The sequence below is a fragment of the Pholcus phalangioides genome, unplaced genomic scaffold (assembly GCF_987345545.1).
Source record: "Pholcus phalangioides strain wild (caught in Gottingen) unplaced genomic scaffold, Ppha-v1.0 ptg000004l_1, whole genome shotgun sequence".
Lineage (NCBI taxonomy): Eukaryota > Metazoa > Arthropoda > Arachnida > Araneae > Pholcidae > Pholcus > Pholcus phalangioides.
In genome coordinates this window covers 35,236,253-35,256,546 of record NW_028301597.1, presented here as the reverse complement: position 1 = coordinate 35,256,546, position 20,294 = coordinate 35,236,253, and the positions used below count along the sequence as shown (strand labels likewise).

Sequence of the window (20,294 nt, the reverse complement as noted above, 5' to 3'; positions counted from 1 at the left end):
ATTTCTTTGCAAGAAACAGGCAGGGCAGAGCTGAATTTGGACATTGTATTGGATTCAATTAATTTTGTGTGTCATTATATTAGATAGAAAATAACATGGGATGAATAGGAAAAAATTTGGGAATTATCATACTGTCATTATAATGAAATGGTTACAATAACCCATGGTATTTATAATGAGCATCAACTGTATAATGAAGAAATACTATTTCTGGATACTTGTATTTACATCACCTACCATTTCACGAAAAACATGTTGAGAAATCATATATTCATCATATCATCAAAAACTATGAAAAAAATAATAACAACTGTGGCATTTTTCTCTCCAACAGTGTATATGTTTCTTTGATTTTGGAAGCTTGTGAACTATATTGTGGTCTTATGAATAAAAAAATTGATCAATCTTCAAGACTGCAAATTTTATTGAAGAAAATTCAAATGTTGACTAATTACATTTCAACCATTCAGAATTGATTATGAGAATTTAACAAGTATTTTCTATGAATTATTTCCATATAGAAGACTAGTTGACTATTTTGAAAGATATTAATACAGTAATTACGTGGAACAGTGCAGCAGATACGCTGAGAGATGCAAAACTGGCATTATTCTCACAAATATATTTTTCTGCTATTTTTAACTCTCCTGTGATGTTACGATGATCTCCCATCAATACGAGAGAGAAGAGACAAACGAACAGGAGAAAAAGAAAACTAAAAAGTGACTTTTGGAACCAAAGTAGAGGGTCATGGACTAAAAGGGTCAGAGAAAAAAAAACAAATGCTTTTATATATATATATATATATACAGGGTGATTATAAAAAAACTATTCCGACATATGGGCCCCTAACTATCATACCCTTCACAGAAACTGAATGAAATTTTGGCATAAGGTATTTTGATGTATGCGCTCTAGAATGATATAGAAAACAACAGTGTCACTCTAACAGTTACGGTTACAGTGAGAAAATTTCGAAAATATCAAATGGCAACACCAAGTTTTTTATATTGGAATGTGATCTCCATTGTGAAACCCCCTAAATAGCGTTCAAATGGCAACTGTAGCATGAAAATCACCGGCGGTAGATAGGCTAAAAGTGAGGACAACCAATAAGGACAGAGAAGCAGCATAAAATAAAGCATTTTATTGTGTTTCACAAATTTTCCACATGACCTTGTGGAGGACTAATCAGGCTGGGATCTCAGCCGAAGAAACGGTGTGACAAATGAAACGAACATTAATGCTCTGGTGCACGGCAAAGTCCTTTTTACTTTTTCCTTGCCTAGCTCCGGGGATTTTCGTGCTACAGGTGCCATTCCAATGCTATTTAGTGCTTTTCAGTATGGAGATCGCATTCCAATACAAAAAACTTGGTGTTGCTATTTGATATTTCCGAAATTTTCTCACTGTAACCGTAACTGTTAGAGTGACACTGTTGTTTTCCATATCATTCTTGAGTGCATACCTCAAAATACCCCTAACTATCATAGGTATGATAGTTAGGGGCCCATATGTCAGGATAGTTTTTTTGTAATCACCCCGTATATATACACACGCACAAGTTTTTGGTGTCTCAGTGACACAGTCAAAGAATTTAAAAAACAGTTCTCTGGAACTTTCCTCATAAAGGCTGTGGTAATGAAGTATGATACAATTCAAAAATAAAAAACTATATCAATGTCCGTACCTTCATGACATCCTGGTTTGCCTTCATTTCGAACAAATCCATGACAGCATTGGTATTTCACAATCGATGTCTTCTTCATACCGTTATTCTGGATCCTGTTCAGTAAACATATTTTATAAATTTACATCACGAGCATATAAATGTATACAAAAATTAAAATATTTACCAAATTGATATTATTAACAGATAATAAAAAAATTTACAATTTATAAAAATATTTAACGCATTAGAAAATCATTGATCATTTTTGTCACACTATGGTAATTATCTGCACAAGAGGGCTAACTAGACCGGGAGATCTACAATTTATTACTAATCCTGAATGGCAGCATATGATATTTTGTCTTTTTTATACTCAAGAGGTTTGCAACACTGAAAGGGAGCTACTGTATTGATACGAGGTGAAAAGTGTTGAATCATGCAATTTTCAATTACTATATATCTGTATTTTTCTTTTTTTAACAGTTCCTCGTGCTGTTTTTGCAAGCTTTGGAAAGTATTATTGCTTGTGCCAGTGTAATATCTCGGTCAAAGAATTAAAGAGACCTCTTAAGCTGGGTAACTTAATGAATAATAAGTCCAATTTACTGATTACGCTGACAAAGCCTTTTCAAAACAGACACAATAAGTGGTATGTCAGACGTGAAAACAGTTATACAAAAATGTGACTGAATAATCGAGGAACAATCAGATTTTAAAAAAAGAAATTAGTAAAACAAATCACCTTTTAGTGCAAATGTAGGAACTTTCTGAGGGTATGCATTGGGTCGATTCGAAGTTGATGCTGAAAGAACTGTTGCTCACTTTTTCAGGCTCATCTATATCATTCCGTTCAATACATACATTTTGTCTGAAAAAAAAATTAATACCCATTCCAATGATGAATAAACAAATCACTATATTAAATCATGAAGATATACATATTAATGCTTCTGAAAGACGTGTGTGAGATTGGAAGAGTAGATCAATTTTGCCCAAGAATATTAAGGAAACACCAACAAATGATTAGGTAGTCTCCATTAGTCTTACACACAGGCTCTCAGCTATATTCTGACCACAACGTTTGAAGTAAACAGAGATACTTTTTTTCAGCTGAGCAACTGAGAGTTGAGAGAGAGTATCATTTGGTATCCAACCCAAGTGTGATACTCGGTCAGCGTGACTAACAGTTACATTTTTCCCCCTCTGGAGACGACACCCATCATGTGTTTCGAAATGCATTAGGAATTTTTGTATTTTTTTGTATATTTGTCTTATTTGTTGGTGACTTCTTATTAGGTACAAGATTTTTTTTTACAGTGTTCTGTATTTGTGAAAAAATAATCCATAATTTCATGGAAAGCAAAACAGTCTAGTTTATTTTGTACAAAAGAAATTAAATTTCAAAATTTATGGTTCCGCTAGTTTGTAATTTGTAAAGGACTTATTTTTCATGTATAAAATTTTGTGAAGTGTCCAGAAAACAAACATAATTTGAAGTAACATCTTGAACGCAGTGTTTTGCTGACCAATTTTGGGCAACACCTTTTTATTCTCAGAAGGAACCAAAGAAAAGGGCAAATATAAAGAAAAACCACAAAATTCCTAATGCATTTCGGTACTGTCTTCAGATGTTAAATATAACTACTAACACGCTGACTGAAGATCCCACTTGGGTTGGTAGAATCTCCAAATGTAGAATATGCCAAAAACATATGCTGCCGAACAATCTCAGAAAAAGTTAAGAAAATAACTCTTGTGTAGAAAACAATATTATGGGAAATTTATCACAAAGCATTTCCAGTCAGCTGAATGCTAGTTGTGGAACACAAAATGTTCTGCTTTGTGGGTCAAACATTCACTCCCGGTTGCTCAAAATTTAAGTGAACCAGGAGTGAGAATTTGGTACCCAACACAACTGGGATCACTGGTCAGCGTCACAGTGGTTATATGTTGCTTCCTCTGAAGATGGCACCCCCTTGGATGTCAAAACATATGGGAATTTCAAGGTTTTCCCCTTATATTTGCTCTTTTTCGTTTGTTCCTTCTGAGATTATAATGAGACAAAGAATTATTTAATCTTTCAAAACCTTTTTAATCACCTTTTTAACCACTGTTAAAGTATGTCCTGTGATTTGAACATTGTCTTGTAACTCATTGTTGTTGTTCTCTGCTCGTTTTCATTTCAGCTGAACATTGGAAGGCACCCCTCCCCTCAGGGAGTGGAATAATCAATTTCTTCAGGGGGGGGGGGTGTGAAGAAATTTATGCAAAACAAAAAAAAAAGTTCAAGCACTTACAAAGCACATGAAAAAAAAAATTTTCAAAGGAAATCGCCCCTAATGGCGATCAGCAGGACTTCCCATCAGTAACTAGCAGGCCCCTCATGTTACACTGAACTTCCTGACAATGGTAACTGCCCAATAACTGCCAGTCCCATTAGAGGCAGTTGTTGGGGGTGTATCACTGTACTAAAAGAAATCTACTTACCCTCTCCACCACGGTGTAAATAGCCCGAACGTAAAAGACAACGGGATAGAGAACGGATTGATAAGTGTCACATCTCCACCATTGGGTTTGGGTTTGATAGGTTCGTCAATCACTTCGTCTTTTTTGAATTCATCTTCTGGTCCTTCGAATTCTCTTTCAATATTTCCTTGGGAAGGACGAACCTTCTTCGCCTTGGGACTCGAATCACTTCCGAAGATACTATCTAATGGCGACAATCGCCTCCGTATGATGGACGATGTCTCCCTATTCGCTTCATCCAGGATATCGTGGGTGAACTGACGCGCTCGATCTGACAGCCGAAAGAGACTAAGGAAGAAAAGAAAATGTGTGCGTTAGATTGAAATGCATTGAAATGAGGAACAGCTGAAGTATGGTCCACCACGACTTTGTTGACTTTTTTCCCTGCAATGAGTCGTCAAGACAGTAATAATGGGGCCTCTGGGGTGACGTATTTTTCAACATCTTTCCAGTTTTTGCTGAATGATACCAGGTGACGCTAGCTTTGCCAAATGATTTTTTTTTTACTTTGTTCACTTTAACTTGTTCCCTTTACATTTTTTAAAAAAAATTTGAAACAGCCGTGGTTCCATTTCCAGCACGTCTCTCAGATTATTATTCCTCCCTTCTCCTGTCACTTGGATTATTATCTACTGGTCAAGTTCGATCATACTGTTTTATTATTTCACTATTTGTTCCGTTTTATTATTTTGTTATATCTATCACTTATTTATCCATTGCCATGCTTTCTGTCTTATTATTTATTATTCAAAAAGAACCCAAAGATACTTTCATGCTCCCATCCATTTATTATTAAAAAAAGAGACCAGGTTTTATTTTTTTTATACTGATGTTCAGTCTAGAAAGCGATATTTTCACTATTATTACGCTTGGTGGTTTCAAATATTACGTTTTGAACGCTGGTGATTTTTTTTTTTTTTTTTTGGCATCTGCAATGTCTGATGGTCTCAGCAACTTTCCTTTAGGCCATCAGACATGTTTGGCGCCAAAAAAAAAATTCCAAAGTGGCGGACCATATAGCAGCTGTTCCACTATGACATAAGCTATCATACACTGTGCAACGAATAAATGCACAGCGTCCACATTTTCAAAAGATACGAGAAGCTATTAACAGCAGTTCATTGAATGAATACACCATGCTGAAATTCAAAGGCTGTGATAAGCCAGTAGCTGCCGCACATCAAATAAACATACTTAAAAGACATGACAAGCCATTAACCACCATACACTGAATAAATGCACTGTGTGCTTAATCTTTAAAAGATACAAACTATCAACCATCATACATCAAATAAACGTACGCCAAAGCTACCACAAGCTATCTACCACCATGCACTGAATGAATGCATGGCGTCCTTATCTTTGAAAAATGTTATAAGCTATTAACCGTCGCACATCAAATAAATGCATGGTGTACTGATACTACTTCAAAAACTGCACCAAACTATTAACTAACATGTCTTATTAAGAATAAATATACTTAAAAAGACATGACAAGGCATCAGCTGCTGTACACGAAATAATTGAACAGCATCCTCATTATAAAAAGATAAGACAAGTTATTATCAACAATATATCGAATAAATACACGGCATGTTCAGGGCCACAACTCAGGAGGGGGGGGGGGTGGAGCATGTGCTGGACCGAAGTGGTGCAAATTTCATCCTTTCGCATTACAGGGAGTGAAATATGTGCTTGCCCTGGTTGACCAAGCATCTAATTGTGGCCTGGGTGCACTAATAGGCTATGTATTTCAAAACACGCATAAGCTGCTGTACACAGAATAAAAATGCACGGCGTAATTTATCTTTAAAAGAAAAGGCTGGAACAGATGCAGTATAATCCAGATTCCCCCTCGGCGACTTTTTTTCCGGCGCCAAACAGGTCCGACAGCGCCAACTATAATGGGAGCTTCTAGAAGCGAAAGAAGAAAAACCCAACCCAGCGCCATTACGCCGGCGTTGGCGACTTATAGCACCCTTGGCGATCTGGATTATGCCTCACCTGTAATAATCTCAGTATATAAACATAAAACCCGGACTCCCTTTGAAATAATAAACCGATCAGGGCATAAGTCTATCTGGGTATCCAGACTCGGCAACCTGACACCATTATTCCGGCATTGGCGAGTTATGGCTCCTTAGCAATCTGGATTATACTGCATTCGTACCTTGTATTTCAATAAAAAAAATGGATATCATTCACAATGTAACAATACAAGTATTAATACCGTTACAGGTATGATACCGGTGATACCGTTGTATTGTTTTAATACCGCTGCGTGGTAATTGGTATTAATTAAAAACCACATTTTTAATAAAATATTTGCTTGAATTTAAAAATATAAAAATTTTCAAATTTTTAAGTTAAAGAAAACAACAAATCGTCAGTGTTGTATCAAAGGGGTTGAAAGATCCAGCTGTTTGTTTACGACTGATTGAGACGGCTGTAACATAGCGAATTCATTTTCTTCTAGGAGGCTTTTTTAAAAAATCATGTGATATCTTCTTAATTCGTGATTCTCCACCATTTGGAAATTTTTTCAGACGATTTTAAACGTAATTAGTAGGGTTTTTTCTCCTTTTAGCGTTATTTCGCCCATAAATTCGTGATTGCCCGTTTATCCCGTATTACCTGTCATCTATCGGGAAATATAAGAACTTCAAATCTATGAAGACAAAAATCGGTCCCATGCTGCTACCTATTATTCAGAAAGCAAACGAAAAAAACTATCAACTAGTACCCTAGATGAACCCTAGATGGCAGGAAATTCATGTTATTTAGTTGGGGGGTTTTTTTTCCGCTGGTGACATCCATCCAAATTTTTATAAGTCGAATAACATGGTAACCCACCTAGTTAATTTACGATAGATGTCACCAAAGGTTCCAACGTTTAGGCGTTTAATTAATGTGGTATGTGGCTAAAGCGAGGGAATGCGGTAATTTTTAACGCAAAAAAGTTAACTCGGTGCAGTGCCTGGGGCACCAGGCTGGGCGAGGTAGCCCAAGGTCGATAAGATACTCGCCTAAAGTACCAAAGGATGTTTAGAGGTATTGCGAGTTCGATACCCGTTTCGTCCTTGTCAGCAGTGGCGTCGGAGCCGGGGGTGCTGTGGGTGCTCGAGCACCCACAGAAGTTTCTAGAACGGGTCCGAGCACCCACAGAATTGATTCAAAAATCGAAATTTCCTACATGAATCTTAAGACGGGCACCCACAGATTCCAAACACTTCCGACGCCCCTGCTTGTCAGAAAACTTTCCTGACACAGGGGTACAACAGAAACGGCGACATATGACCGCAGAAAAAACTGCTACCGCAGGGAGTCCCCCATCAAGGGGTTAGCGCACCAACCTCTCGATGAATATAAAAAAACAAGCCTGCCGTTCGGAGTCGGCAATATATTGTAGGTCCCGGTCTAATTAGCCCTCGTGTGCATAAAATGACCGTGGTGCAACAAAAATTATCAATGATCTCAAAATGGGGCACCAGACCGCAGGGCCGCAACTAGAGGGAAGCAGGCGTATCCAGCACCCGGGGCACTAGACCCGAGGGGGCGCAAATTTTATTCTGAAACATCTCTCTCAACATTACAAGGGGGCATCAAAATACGCGCTTGCCCCGGGTGACCAAGCATCTAGTTGCGGCCCTGCCAGACCGCTCTACCCTAGAAAATATGGATATAAATGAGTGATGTTAGCATATTTTTAATCGGAATGATAAATCAGAGCAGCAATTTAATTAATTAGAGTGGGGTTTTTTGAATTAACAAAAATGGTTAATTAAGGGCAAAATTTAGTTTGCTTCGATTTTAATGTAATTTATAAATATAATATCTTGCTCAGCAAAATTGAACACTTCCCTCCCATTAACCGGCAAGGTAAAAACCTTGAGATTTATTTTCAATCTGCTTAATTTTCTGTGATTTTATCAGGCCCAGAAATTTCTTTCGGGGGGGGGGGGGGCAAAGTGATAGAACAATATATTTGGCTATCTTTTCCCCTTTTTCGGTCATTTTCTCACATTTTGGTAGGGAGTACCAGACCCCCAAGTTCCCCCCCCCTACCTGCTACGGCGTTGGATTTTATAAATCTCTGCACACAAAATTTCAGCAGCTCTGAAAAACTGACACAAAACAGGAATCCACTCTTTCTAGATAAAAAGAATATGGTATTCACATCACACACAGCGGTATTTTGATAAAAGATGTATTTTCTGAAATACCAAAAAGAATTGAGAAAAGAAACAGGTATAATGGTTGATCATGTATTTGCCATGTCTATTCAAATACAGTGAGACCTCAATATAACGATTCTCTGTGGACCAAGAAAAAATATCGTTGTAGGGGTTTTTTTTTTTAAATCTAAAAAAAGATACCGTTATATTGAACGATTTGTCGTAGTAAAGTGCATCGTTGTATCGGGAGGAGCTTAATATTAGACTACAGGAAATTCGAAATAAGATTTTGAAAAAATATCGTTGTAGAAGGACTTATCGAGCATCGTTGTAGCGAGGTTTCACTGTATAATACGGGACCAAAGAGGGTGAATAAACGGCAGCAGATGCACCGACATAAAGAAAACACTGAGGAGGCGGAAAATCGCCATTCATCCCGTGTATACGTGACTCAAGGCCGTACTCAGGAGTCGAAATAGAAGCCCGTGGCATTGTTTTTCATATTCATGAATATTGTCCTCTTTCCCCCCCCCCCCCAACAAAATCTATTGGGGTGGAGCTCAAATAGTCCTTCCCCCCCCCCCCGCCTCCTATGAACGACAGTGCATGTGACAAAATACGACGGGAAAAGGCGACGGCAAAGTTCTGCATCCTCAGTCAAACGTGGAAAATGGATGACCGGTCAAGTAACGATGATCTCATCATCTAATACCTTTTTCCAGCGGTTACAATAAGTGGGTGGGTTGTACCGGTATTTCAGTGATGTCACCGTCGTATTGTAACCTGGTCTTCGAGTAAATTCTACGGGCCATCAGCTTCCGCGGTCACTGCCAGAGAGTTCCAAGTCTAATAGATTGATCTTTTCTTCGTGTTCCGGACAACACAGACGGTACTTTAAAAGTGCACAAAACACAGAAAAAAAAAAGATGACTAAGAGTTCAACGACTGTATGTGATATTGTTTTTTATATATATATATATTATTTTTTTCCCAAATGGACGCACTGATGCCTCTTCACTCGACCTTGCCCGTGAACCACTTGTAAGAACATATTTACGCTGAAGAAGGAGGAAAAAAGCTGTTATAAATTTGGCTTGTATTTAGTTGTCTGCGCAGATTATCTCGGAACCGAGAGAGATGAAAAAACACACAAAGAGGTCAATGCTGATGGGAAAAAAGATGCCATTACTGCAGACAGAGCGTTCGTTCGAGCCAAAAAAAGTCCGAAATCTTGGAAAACTGGCTTTCTTTTTTATTTATTTCAGGTCTTTTGGACTTCCCACGCATCAGTTCCGTTTCCACGCTCTTATTTCACACGTGAAAAAACCCTATTGTTTTTCTTTCTCAAACAGTTTTGGGAGCATTTAAATCCTCCATTCGTTGATTACAATGAGAAAAATATACACGTTTCTTTTGTTTGAATCTATTATTTTCACGTACTAGTTAGTTCATGTACGAGATGAGTGAGAAATGAGTACTTCCGACAAATGCCATTCCAATGAACTAGAACATCCTGATGCACCCGAGTTTGGTGTTTATTGTCCTCAAAACGAATCCTCTATCATAGACGTAGGCCATATTAGATTGTTATCTTTAGTTCCGTGGCCTTGATCAATGATTTTTCCTTCAACCCCTTAATGGCATTTAGGCATGCAACGATCTGTCTAAATTATTCCAGGATATTGGTTGATTATTTCGATTTGAAAACTGCCCATGCATGGTTCGATCCAAATGATAAATGGCAATTTAATGGAAATGTACAATGGAATCAAAGAAGCTCAGTGAGCTTTATGATTTCTATTTCGGCGAGTTGGCTTTGAAGTCTTATGGACTATGCAATAATCTTGAATGGCTACGAGAAATTTGAAATGGCATTTGTGTATACTGATCGGTATTGTGACTGATTTCCAAGATAGAATAACACCAAAATAAATTTCATTAAAAAAAATATTTAATAAACTGTCTGCGTTAAGGAAAAACTTTTTTTAGGGTATTTTTCCTCTTTCAGATAACCGGGCAATCACGCCATCCGCCCTATTGCCCGGTGTGCAAGAGGACTGTGGGTTCGATTCCCGAGGGAGACCGAAATACCGGATACTTCTCTTTCCGAATTCGCCTGATGTAATATCCAGAAAAAAATGCTTTCCTTCATACATTGGGCGGGAAAAAAAATCATAATCTCACTCTTATTAATGCGTTAATTTATGAACAGGATATTACGGTGCAGAATAAAGTACAGTGAAATCTCGGTTTAACGATACTTCTCAGACCAAAAAAAAAAAATCATTGTAGAGGGATTTATCGTTATATCGAATACCATTGTATAGTGAGGTTTCAGTGTAATATATTACGATTTAAAAAGTCTAAAAATTTTATTTCTATAGATGTCACACTTTATCCCTCTTTGTGTAAATGCCATTCTCTCACACTTGATAAAAGTTCCATTTTTTCGATAATAATTTTAGTAATAATAATGATAGCAGTTGTCATCACCTGATTTATTTCATAAATGTTTTTCAATCACTGTTTCTTTTAAATCGTAAGTTACCATTTCGTTCCACGCCGCAACATCCCGTGGCCCAAAATGCAAGAAATCGAGAAAAACAGTGTGGCTTAACAGTGTGGTATATGCACTGTATGCATACAATATGTGTGTACCTGAGATACTAACTTGAAAAAAAAATTTAAAAAACCCTTTAAACCCGGTACATGTGTACCTCTGGAGCGAAGAGGATACAAAATAATTATGAATAATTCTCGGGTCTCCCGCACCCATGAAAAAAAATCTTTTGACAATATTTTCATGAAAAATTCTGATTTAAATTTATTCTTTATCAAACTTGAATAGTAAAAGATAAATGGTAAGATTTTTTGACTTGAAGTACAATTCTTACAATCTCTCTCTCTCGATTCCCAAATGCTTCTAAAAATAGCTTAAAATCGTATGTATGTGAAAATAATTATAACAAACTAGTTACTGAATTATACGGTGTCCCTTTGACCGTAAATACACGTACATCTTTTTCTCTGTCTCGTCTACGAATACGAATAAATGCTTATGAAATATATATTAGGAATAATTGATATTTTTTGAAGCGGAATTCATTAATATTCAGAAACATAAACTTGAATTAATATGTAACTCATTTTGAAGTGAATCGAGGGAATTCGTTTGTTCACCTTTTCCTTTGTATTACACTAGAAAATGAAAAGACAATTGCTCAGCTGTGTTTTTTTGTCAGTGAAAGTTTCAAAATTTTCCCCGCTTCGTAATACGGTGGTGAATAATAGCGAATTGCGAAACTTCCTGTTTCGTAAAAAGGAATATTTTCGTTTACTTGGCATTGTGTATTAATAACTTATAGTCTGTACTCATCAATGAGCATCGTCTTCAAGGCCAAGGCCACGACAGCCTAGCCTGGAGAATAAAAGATGTATTTGCTGTGTAAAAAGGATTTTGTAATCTTTCATAGCAGGTATCTTCAATCTTTCACTCGTTAGCACTGCGGTGCTCTCAGAAGTACCAAAAGAGTGCCCGATGAGTGTCCGAAATTTTGTGCACGCATGGTCTTTATTGATACTATTATTAAAAAACATCATTCAAGTTATAAGAATTCACATTTTTCTGGTCCGAGTGTGGTGATGTGTCAGTTGCTATATGTCGCCGCTATGGTGGTCGAGTGGTCATAGTGACAGACGCGCATCGCGAGGAACGAGGTTCCAATCCCACCGTCGGGACAGTGGTGATCGGCTGAAGTTGGTTTCTGTGGTTCCTATCTTCGAAGCGTGAATGCGAGCTGATCTCCCCATTAAAAAAGTCTCGCCACAGAGATCAGCAGGCCTACAATGATACGATTATTCAATCACTACACTTCACTCGTAGTTAAAAAAATGATGGGAGATGGCAGCATGCTGCACATAACAAGCATTGCACAGAAACAAACTTCACGCCAGGTTCATTACACGTATATGCACATTCCAAAATGTTTCAATTCGTTAGAAGCTCCACAGAGGAATATGGACGAGGTGCATGTATGGTTTAGTAGTAGTTGTTGCTATATGGCGACGGACCTGAGGCGAATACCGATAGATGGAGCCTTCATTTCCGACCCAACTCTATAGACAGCAAATTGTTCTATGGCGAGGTTGAAGTGTCTCCGGAGTTGATGTGTGGTAAAGTAGTAGCCATATGGGTGCTCTTTTTTCAAACCTGGTGTAAATAGTGCTCGTGACTCGAAAAACGGAAAGGACCCCTGCTTTAAGTTATGGCCACCCAATTTTTTTTTTCAAATGCACTTATAGAATTTTAAAAGGAAAAACAATAGCATCGATGACTTTTCAGCAACAATTTTTCTTTTGATTTGCATCATGTAACAATCAATTTTTCAAACAATACTGCACATCTGTATTAAGAATAATAATATTTTGCTAGGCACCAATTGGATGCCAGTCAGAAATTGGGTTTCTTCAATGTTTTATTTAAATTTAGATTCCACCGATCAAATGATATGCATACTCAGTATCCATTTTGCAGGACCCTCTTCTATCTTTAAAATAATTTTCATAAGCATAAAACATGTAATAATTTTTTCATATTTAATAAATTTTAAGTTATGAATGGCAAGTTTTTAATTAAAAAAAATTAAATATCTGCATTAATATAACTTTTATTTGACATTTTCTTTAAATCATAATTCATTATCATATTATTTTCACGGCTACAATGATATTTTTCTCCCCTTAATGAATCCGTTGAATTTTCACGTAATACACCTTTTTGTTGGTAATTAACGCAGTATAATTGAATAAACAGAATTGAATAAATATACATAATGTTTGTGTGCGTGTTTTGTTAAGGTCAAGTAACGGTAAACTTTTCTTTTCATTGTTGAACAAGGTTCAATAAACTCAAGGTTGTCCGCCACATCAAAGCCGTTGCTTTCTTCAGCAAAATGAAAGACTTCAAGATGATTGTTAAATTTTTTAAACGTCCAATTAATGTCCAAACATAGAAAAAAAGGCATCACAATCTCATCTTCACGTTCATTTTCAAACACGCGGGCGTCATCACAACTGAAATTATTCTTATGTAGATTTTCAAAAATATATTTTTTTCGTCTTTAAACAGCAATATAGCTCGACTGACTGCAAAATTGCTGTTAAATAATCGAGATAATTTTCTTGGTATAAGAGAAAAAAGTAAATCATTCTTCATGAAAATACTCCATACTGATATGTATTGGCTGTGAAAAGTAATTATTTTTGAAAATATAATTAGATCATCAATTATTTCTTAAATTATGATTAAAATGTCATATTCACACAAGACTGAAATAGCTCTAGATACATTAAGTAAGAAAATGTTTATCAACAAGGGGGGGGGGGGAGGAAGGAGAGAGCACCTATCTACCTATAGTCTTGCCCAGTCCTGATAACAATAACTTACGGGGAAAAAAAAATTACAAATTTGGTTAGACCTCTCTCTCCCCCTCAGCTTCAGAATGCGGAAGAAAAAATTTTCGACGGGAGAAAAAAAAAAACTGATAGCATTATCCGAAGTCCCGATAACAAAAAAACAAATTTTTCCCATGTTATGGTATTGTTCCGTTGCTGGCGAAAGCGATAACAATACCCGACTGATAACTCTACCAGGTGATTTAAATAAGTGGCGCCAACTGTAATTAAAGATAACAACTATTCAACTTTTCTATGCAAAACTTCACCAGTTCAACAGGATAACAGAAAAATGCAGACAAACTTTGATTGCTCATTGTAATTAATTAAAAAATTATACCCTGGTTGATGAAATTGTTTGATGCCGTATCGTGTTTCAATTAAAATTATGTTAACAGCTCTCATTTACATCCGTACTTCGTACTTATGAAAAAACAGTTTTTTTGATACTTCTTTACATTGGTGTACACAAGGGGGGGGGGGCCTCTGGTCTAGCAACGGGGGCACCAGACCAACACCCACTAGAAAACACTATTCTCTAGTAGGTGTTGACCAGACCCACCCACTTCAGCCCAGTTGCGGCCCCGTGACCGGGCGTTCCAACTACCAAGAAAAAAAAACCCAACATGGCCACTGGTTTCTAAAGGTTGACAATCACTGCCACTGAGGGGGGTTAGAATGAAATTTCTCATTTTTTGAAAATTTTTACCTGACATTCAGGATTTTTACAACGAATTATAATCATCCGTAATTGGTGGGAGTGTAAAGTCACAATCACAATTTTATATCTGTGCTAAAACTCACTGAAAAAAAGAAAAACAAAACTTTATACGGTATAAGTAAGGCCCCTCGATAAAATTATGTGTCTAAAAATTTATTCCCAAACCAAGTTTTCGAATCACCTCTCAACCTCATTCTCAGTGATGAGCAAACAAGTTGAGTAGGAAGGAAGCCATAATAATTTTTCTAGCGAGAGGTCATCATTATCATCATCATATCCTCTGTGGGTCGAACAGCGAATACGTATTATACATGTCTCGTCTTCACGATCATTTTTAAACACGTGTGTGCGGCATTAACGGCAGTTATTTTTAATCTGTATTTCGGAAATAAAAAGTTCGATCCCGTTTTGGATTTTAATATTATTATGCAGGGTGTCCCATAAATTCGTAAATAGTTTAAAAATTCATGAAAACTGAAGGATTCGGTAGGCTATTCAAGAATTACGTCAGCGTCGATGGGGGCTCGGATTTGTTGGATTTTGATGCGGGGGTGGGGGCTGACTGATGTTTACGTCATCAACCGCCCTTTATAAAAATATGAACTATTCTTAATGGCATCTTATTAGGAGTGCGAAAAATTAGAAAAATCTTTCCCAGTTTGTAGGTACCTAAACTAACATTCCCACCGTTGACAAGTCCTCAAAAGACTTTCCCTGGTAGACCTCTTAGACCTCAACAGAAGTCCCCGCCCCCTCCCCATGTACTGTGGTATGGGGTGTTATAGGACTCGGATTTGCATATTTCCAGTAATTTGTACTGCGCCCTATATATACAAAAACTTGAAATAACTATTTTTTGCGAAAAAAAACCACAACAGCACTACCTCCTTCGTGACAATAACTTTTTCTCAAACCGCGTTCAAATCGCTACCTTTTCCTTTAATTTTTGTGAATTTTCAAACTATTTACGAATTTATGAGAAACTGTTGCTCGAGAGACTGCAAATGCTTCTATATATTGCAATATATGCAAAACAATAAAATATTATATAATATTATAGTGTATATTATACGGTAAATGTGATAAATATCCAGTTATAATGCATAATCATCGAGCATTTAGGAAAGTTTCATAAATTTCCTTAAATTTATCACTTTACCAGTGATTATGCACAATATCCAAGCGTCGCGTCGTTGGTAAACATGATTAAATCGATCTATATCATATATTGTAGAGGAAAATTCCTACATGTATTGTGCCATTATATCGGGGTACGATCGTAAAATTTGTTATTAAATCAGGGACCGACTATATTCATCGCACATACACTACTTATTTGGAATTTTTTTAATTTATAAAACCAAACAATTACGTTTGGTTATTATGCATAATTGCCGATAAAAGTGATAAATTAGTCACACTTACCAAGACGATTGGTAAGTATGCATAATTACCGGGTTTTTTTTTATTTACGTGTAATAACCAATCTATCACTTTTGCCGTAACATATACATCTCTGTGAGTACTCGCCAAAACACCAAAAAGGTAACGCGAGACATATCGATTTCTGGCACGTTCTGGAGAGCAGAATACATACCAACAACAACAAAAGAAATCAATATGGATAATCTGTTGAGGTCAGACGGAGGAATTGCCCTTGGATTTCCTAAGAAAGGACAAACACGAGGATGGAATTGATAAGAGAGTTTTTATCGATTGACGGCGTTGTGGTGTTCAAGAACTGAATATTTTTGGAGGGAAGAAAAAGTTCCAGAAATTTTTTTCTCTTTTATAAATTGATTTCTAATTTTATGTGCCCTTCATAAAATAAATACGAGATACGGAACATTTTGCTTTGGGTCGTTTTTGCATTATGAAATATATGACATCCATATTTATTATGGGCATCTTTTCCTCAGCCACCTCGTTGGGCATTTTTCCTGTTGTGGTGTTGTATTTGAATGGAAAAAACTCCCACTATCACTAGTTTTTGTCTAATATCAAACCATATATTTTTCATTTTCAATCGCATCCTCTTGTATAGGCCCCAGGGCCAACAATATTGTATAAATAAATAAATAAAAAGGGGATCCTCCTTTATAACGAAGCTTACTTTAATTCATAACCTTGCTAAAATCGGGGAGATGAAGATAAATTGCATAATTTATTGATTCGAATATGGTAATTATGACTATAAATGTGAATGATAATCTAATGCTTGCTGTGTTTTTCTCTACCGTCTTAACGTACAGGCCACTTCCCTGCCACGGCCCGGGGTTTCAAGTGCAGAAAGGGCCTCATCATGAACACGAGATCTGTAGAGCCAGATCTCGACATGGCCCACACTCTGTCCCCATGGGAATGTAAGCACTTTACCCCGAGTTGGGCTACGCAGGAGATAGAATACGAGATCTTTTTTTTTCTTTCAAACCGAGCACAACTCAGGTCTATCACAATCTGTGGGCGATTTACTACCTAGTGAGATGTGCCGGAAGTGTAACTGTGTGTGTACCTAACAGTCTGAGTGCGTCTGTAGTGTTGTGCTTGATTTTTCAGTGCTACCATCTATATTTCTGAAGTGAGTGGTGTGTTATGATTTAATTACATTTGTACTGCTTGTAGGCCTGTTACTCTCTGTGGCGAAACTTTTTAAAGGGGTCGGCTCGCATTCGCGCCTTGAAGTTGGGAACCACAGAAAACCAACTTCATGCGACCACCGCTATGGCGACAGTGGGGGTTCGAACCCGGGACCTTGCGACGCGAGTCCGTCACTATGACCACTCGACCACCACAGCGGCTAAAATACGAGATCTGGTCAAATTTTCGAAAGTGAGTATGCCACTTGGCTAGCAAGTATTTCTAGCCGTGTTCCCTCGCATCTTCCAAGCACAAATGCGAGCCAATCTCCCCGTTAAAAAGTCTTGCCACAGAGAGAGAGCAGCAAGCCTACAATGATATAATTATTCAATTATTGCACTTCACTCATAGCAAGAAAAATTGATGGCAGATGGCAGCACTACACACATCAAGCATTGCACAGAAACAAACTTCACGTTAGATTCATAATGCATACAAGCACATTCCAACACGTACCGATTGGTTAGATGCTCGGCAGATGAATATGGACAAGGTGCATGTGCGGTTTAGTAGTAGGTATTTCTAGCCGAGGAGGGTGGTATGGTGGTGGCCACGGGGGTGGGCCCGGGACGCCGTTAAGACGGCCCTGGGCATGTATTTTTTTCCCCCTGTAAAATATATTTTAAATGACTGCCCATTTCCTGTAGCACTGCATTTCTCGCTAAGAGTTATTTATAAGAGATAATTGGTGATTTGGCAGACAGAAAAATGCCAACGACATTATGCACGCTTTTTGATTGCATCTGATTATCTTTTTTCATACTTGAAAGGTCTTGATAATATCAACATCGGTTATAACGACAAATTTTCACGGAATCTTCGATGTCGTTATAACCGAGTTGGACTGTATGTTAATTTTAGATAGAAGGCGTATTTTCCGAATCGTTTAAAATTTGTTTTGAAACTACAATTCATCCGCTATCGTGTTAAGGATATAGCACTCATTTATTAATTATAAAATTGAATGCAACAGTTGATTTCATTGCACACGAAAGTCTTCCACTTTGGTGAAATTTCCATTATTATTCCGGCCCTTCAAAAGTTTTACCAGTCTCAAGAAGATTTAAAACATAATTCTAGAACGAAAAACATAGGAAGCAATAAATGCGTTAATTAAATGATAATTATACAGCAAACCTCTGAATTAAATTCATTACTCTATATGTTTGAACTGATTTCATCTGTAGTTTTTTTTTTCTTCATTACCCTGTGGCTTTTTAAGACTTGTTACAAGCTGTTATGAGGTTCCCCAAAAAGTTTTCCTGGACAAAATATGGCCCAGAAACCGAAAAGTTTGCTACCGATATTTTTGAAACGTGATGAAAGGCTTCTTACAAAACTAAAACGGAAAAAGCCTCTGAATATAATTTACTTGAAACTATATTTTGAAAGGTCAGCAGATCTCTCATAATCCGTGGAATATTTTTTTTTGTAGGTTATTAATTCCCGGATGTGGTCGGATCCCCATACACCAATAGGATTGAGGGCATAATAATAATAATACGGAAGTGGTGTCCACATTGAGTAAGTGAAACCGGACCCCATCAGGTTCATTGACTTCTTATCTCTATGACTCTAACTGCAAATACCCATATCGGCCGCATTGAATATCAAATACACATTTATAACACTTTTATGTGTATTCGTAAATTTGAATTTATGAATCACGCCCATAGAAAATAAGACACAGAAATATACGTAGATTATTTTTAGCTTCTAATTTGATCGAAACTCGTTCAGGATGTCGTATTACACAATTATTGATCTTCAATCATTCATTCATCAAATGGAAATTTACATCGATGGTCATACAATTGTTAGACTTCATCAGTGCCATCATTACATCAAAATTTATTTTTATATCCTCTTTGCGCCCGAGCTAATATTGAGTATTAAATTTGTTTTATTGATTTGTGTTTATTTTATGTAAAAATGCTATTTAAAAAGGAAAAAAAATAATTTGGGTCAATATCACTACTAGAACAATTTGAGTTAAGCACATATATATGTGTATCTAAAGTCTTAAAAAGAATCATTAAAAACCATTTAAAATGACTTCTTTCCATGTGTACCTCTGGAGTGAACAGGATAAAAAAATTAATTATAAATTTTGCTTCAAATCAAAAATTTTTAAATTCAATTCCCAAATAAATTACGTAATTTCATTCACTAGCATGAATGAGTACATGATCAAATCTACATCTGACACTTTCAAGTTCCATAATGCTCGGATTCAAGGTCCAGTATCGGTGTTTTCCTAAATTTTTATTAAATATTGTTTCCATGACAATTTTTGTTATATCGAAAATTAGCCGGATAATCGCTCTTTTTAGGACGACGAAACGTGCACCGTTTTACGGACAATTTTTTTTAGTTGCACAGTAGTATCATAAAAGAATTTCTCAAAATACATTAATGACCGTAATGGAAATGAATAAATTGAGCAATTAATTAATTAGACAATAATCGAATATGTACCTTTCAGGAATCGCAGCAAACGCATCCGGCGACAAGAAACGTCTCTTCCTAATCAAGCCATCTTGTTGATATCCATCACTCCCCGAGGGTGATATGAATAATATTATTAGACCTACGAACAACAGCGAAAAGCTGCAATAGCCGGTAGCGAACCGCATGACGGACAATCAAAAGCGATGACCGCAGCGAACTTCGGTCAGGAGCTCACGCTAAGTAGTCTTCCTCTGAAATAAACACGGGATGCCAGTTCGCCGGTGTATATATACGCGGAAGAAGAAAACAACTTTAGGGGGCGCTGCGCTCGCTCGTCCTCGTGCCCTCTTACCTTCCACAGTGTTTTCCAGATGAAATACTTCTCATCAATTAAATGAACATGAACAGCGATGACGCTTAGGACAGGTAGACCGAAACTGGGGTACCGCAAATTTAAGAAAAAATAGGAGACGTTTTCCTACAAACCCCATTTTTGCATTTGTGAAAGCTTTGTTTAATTTTTTTCAAGTTATTTTCAGACAAATTTTTGTGTGACGCAAATACTATATTTTTTTAAATTATAAAGTCTAATGCAGGGTTGTCCATTAAAGGGTACCGTCCGGCCCGGGAAAGCTGTTCCGGTGAAAACAGTTTTTTT

At 36.9% G+C, this 20,294-nt stretch overlaps 1 protein-coding gene across 1 annotated transcript in view; it reads right to left on the bottom strand.

The window, feature by feature from the left end:
* The window catches only part of LOC149087339 (transforming growth factor-beta-induced protein ig-h3-like), a 39,383-nt gene extending 19,474 nt beyond the window's left edge, over window positions 1–19,909 (bottom strand). Inside the window, exons 1-4 of the mRNA XM_089231396.1 lie at window positions 19,664–19,909; window positions 4,160–4,486; window positions 2,415–2,540; window positions 1,691–1,785 (exon numbers count right to left, since the gene is read on the bottom strand). Coding sequence (XP_089087522.1) covers window positions 1,691–1,785; window positions 2,415–2,540; window positions 4,160–4,486; window positions 19,664–19,821 — 706 coding nt within the window. The 5' untranslated portion in view covers window positions 19,822–19,909. The remainder of the gene's footprint in view (window positions 1–1,690; window positions 1,786–2,414; window positions 2,541–4,159; window positions 4,487–19,663) is intronic.
* Window positions 19,910–20,294: the final 385 nt, after the last annotated feature.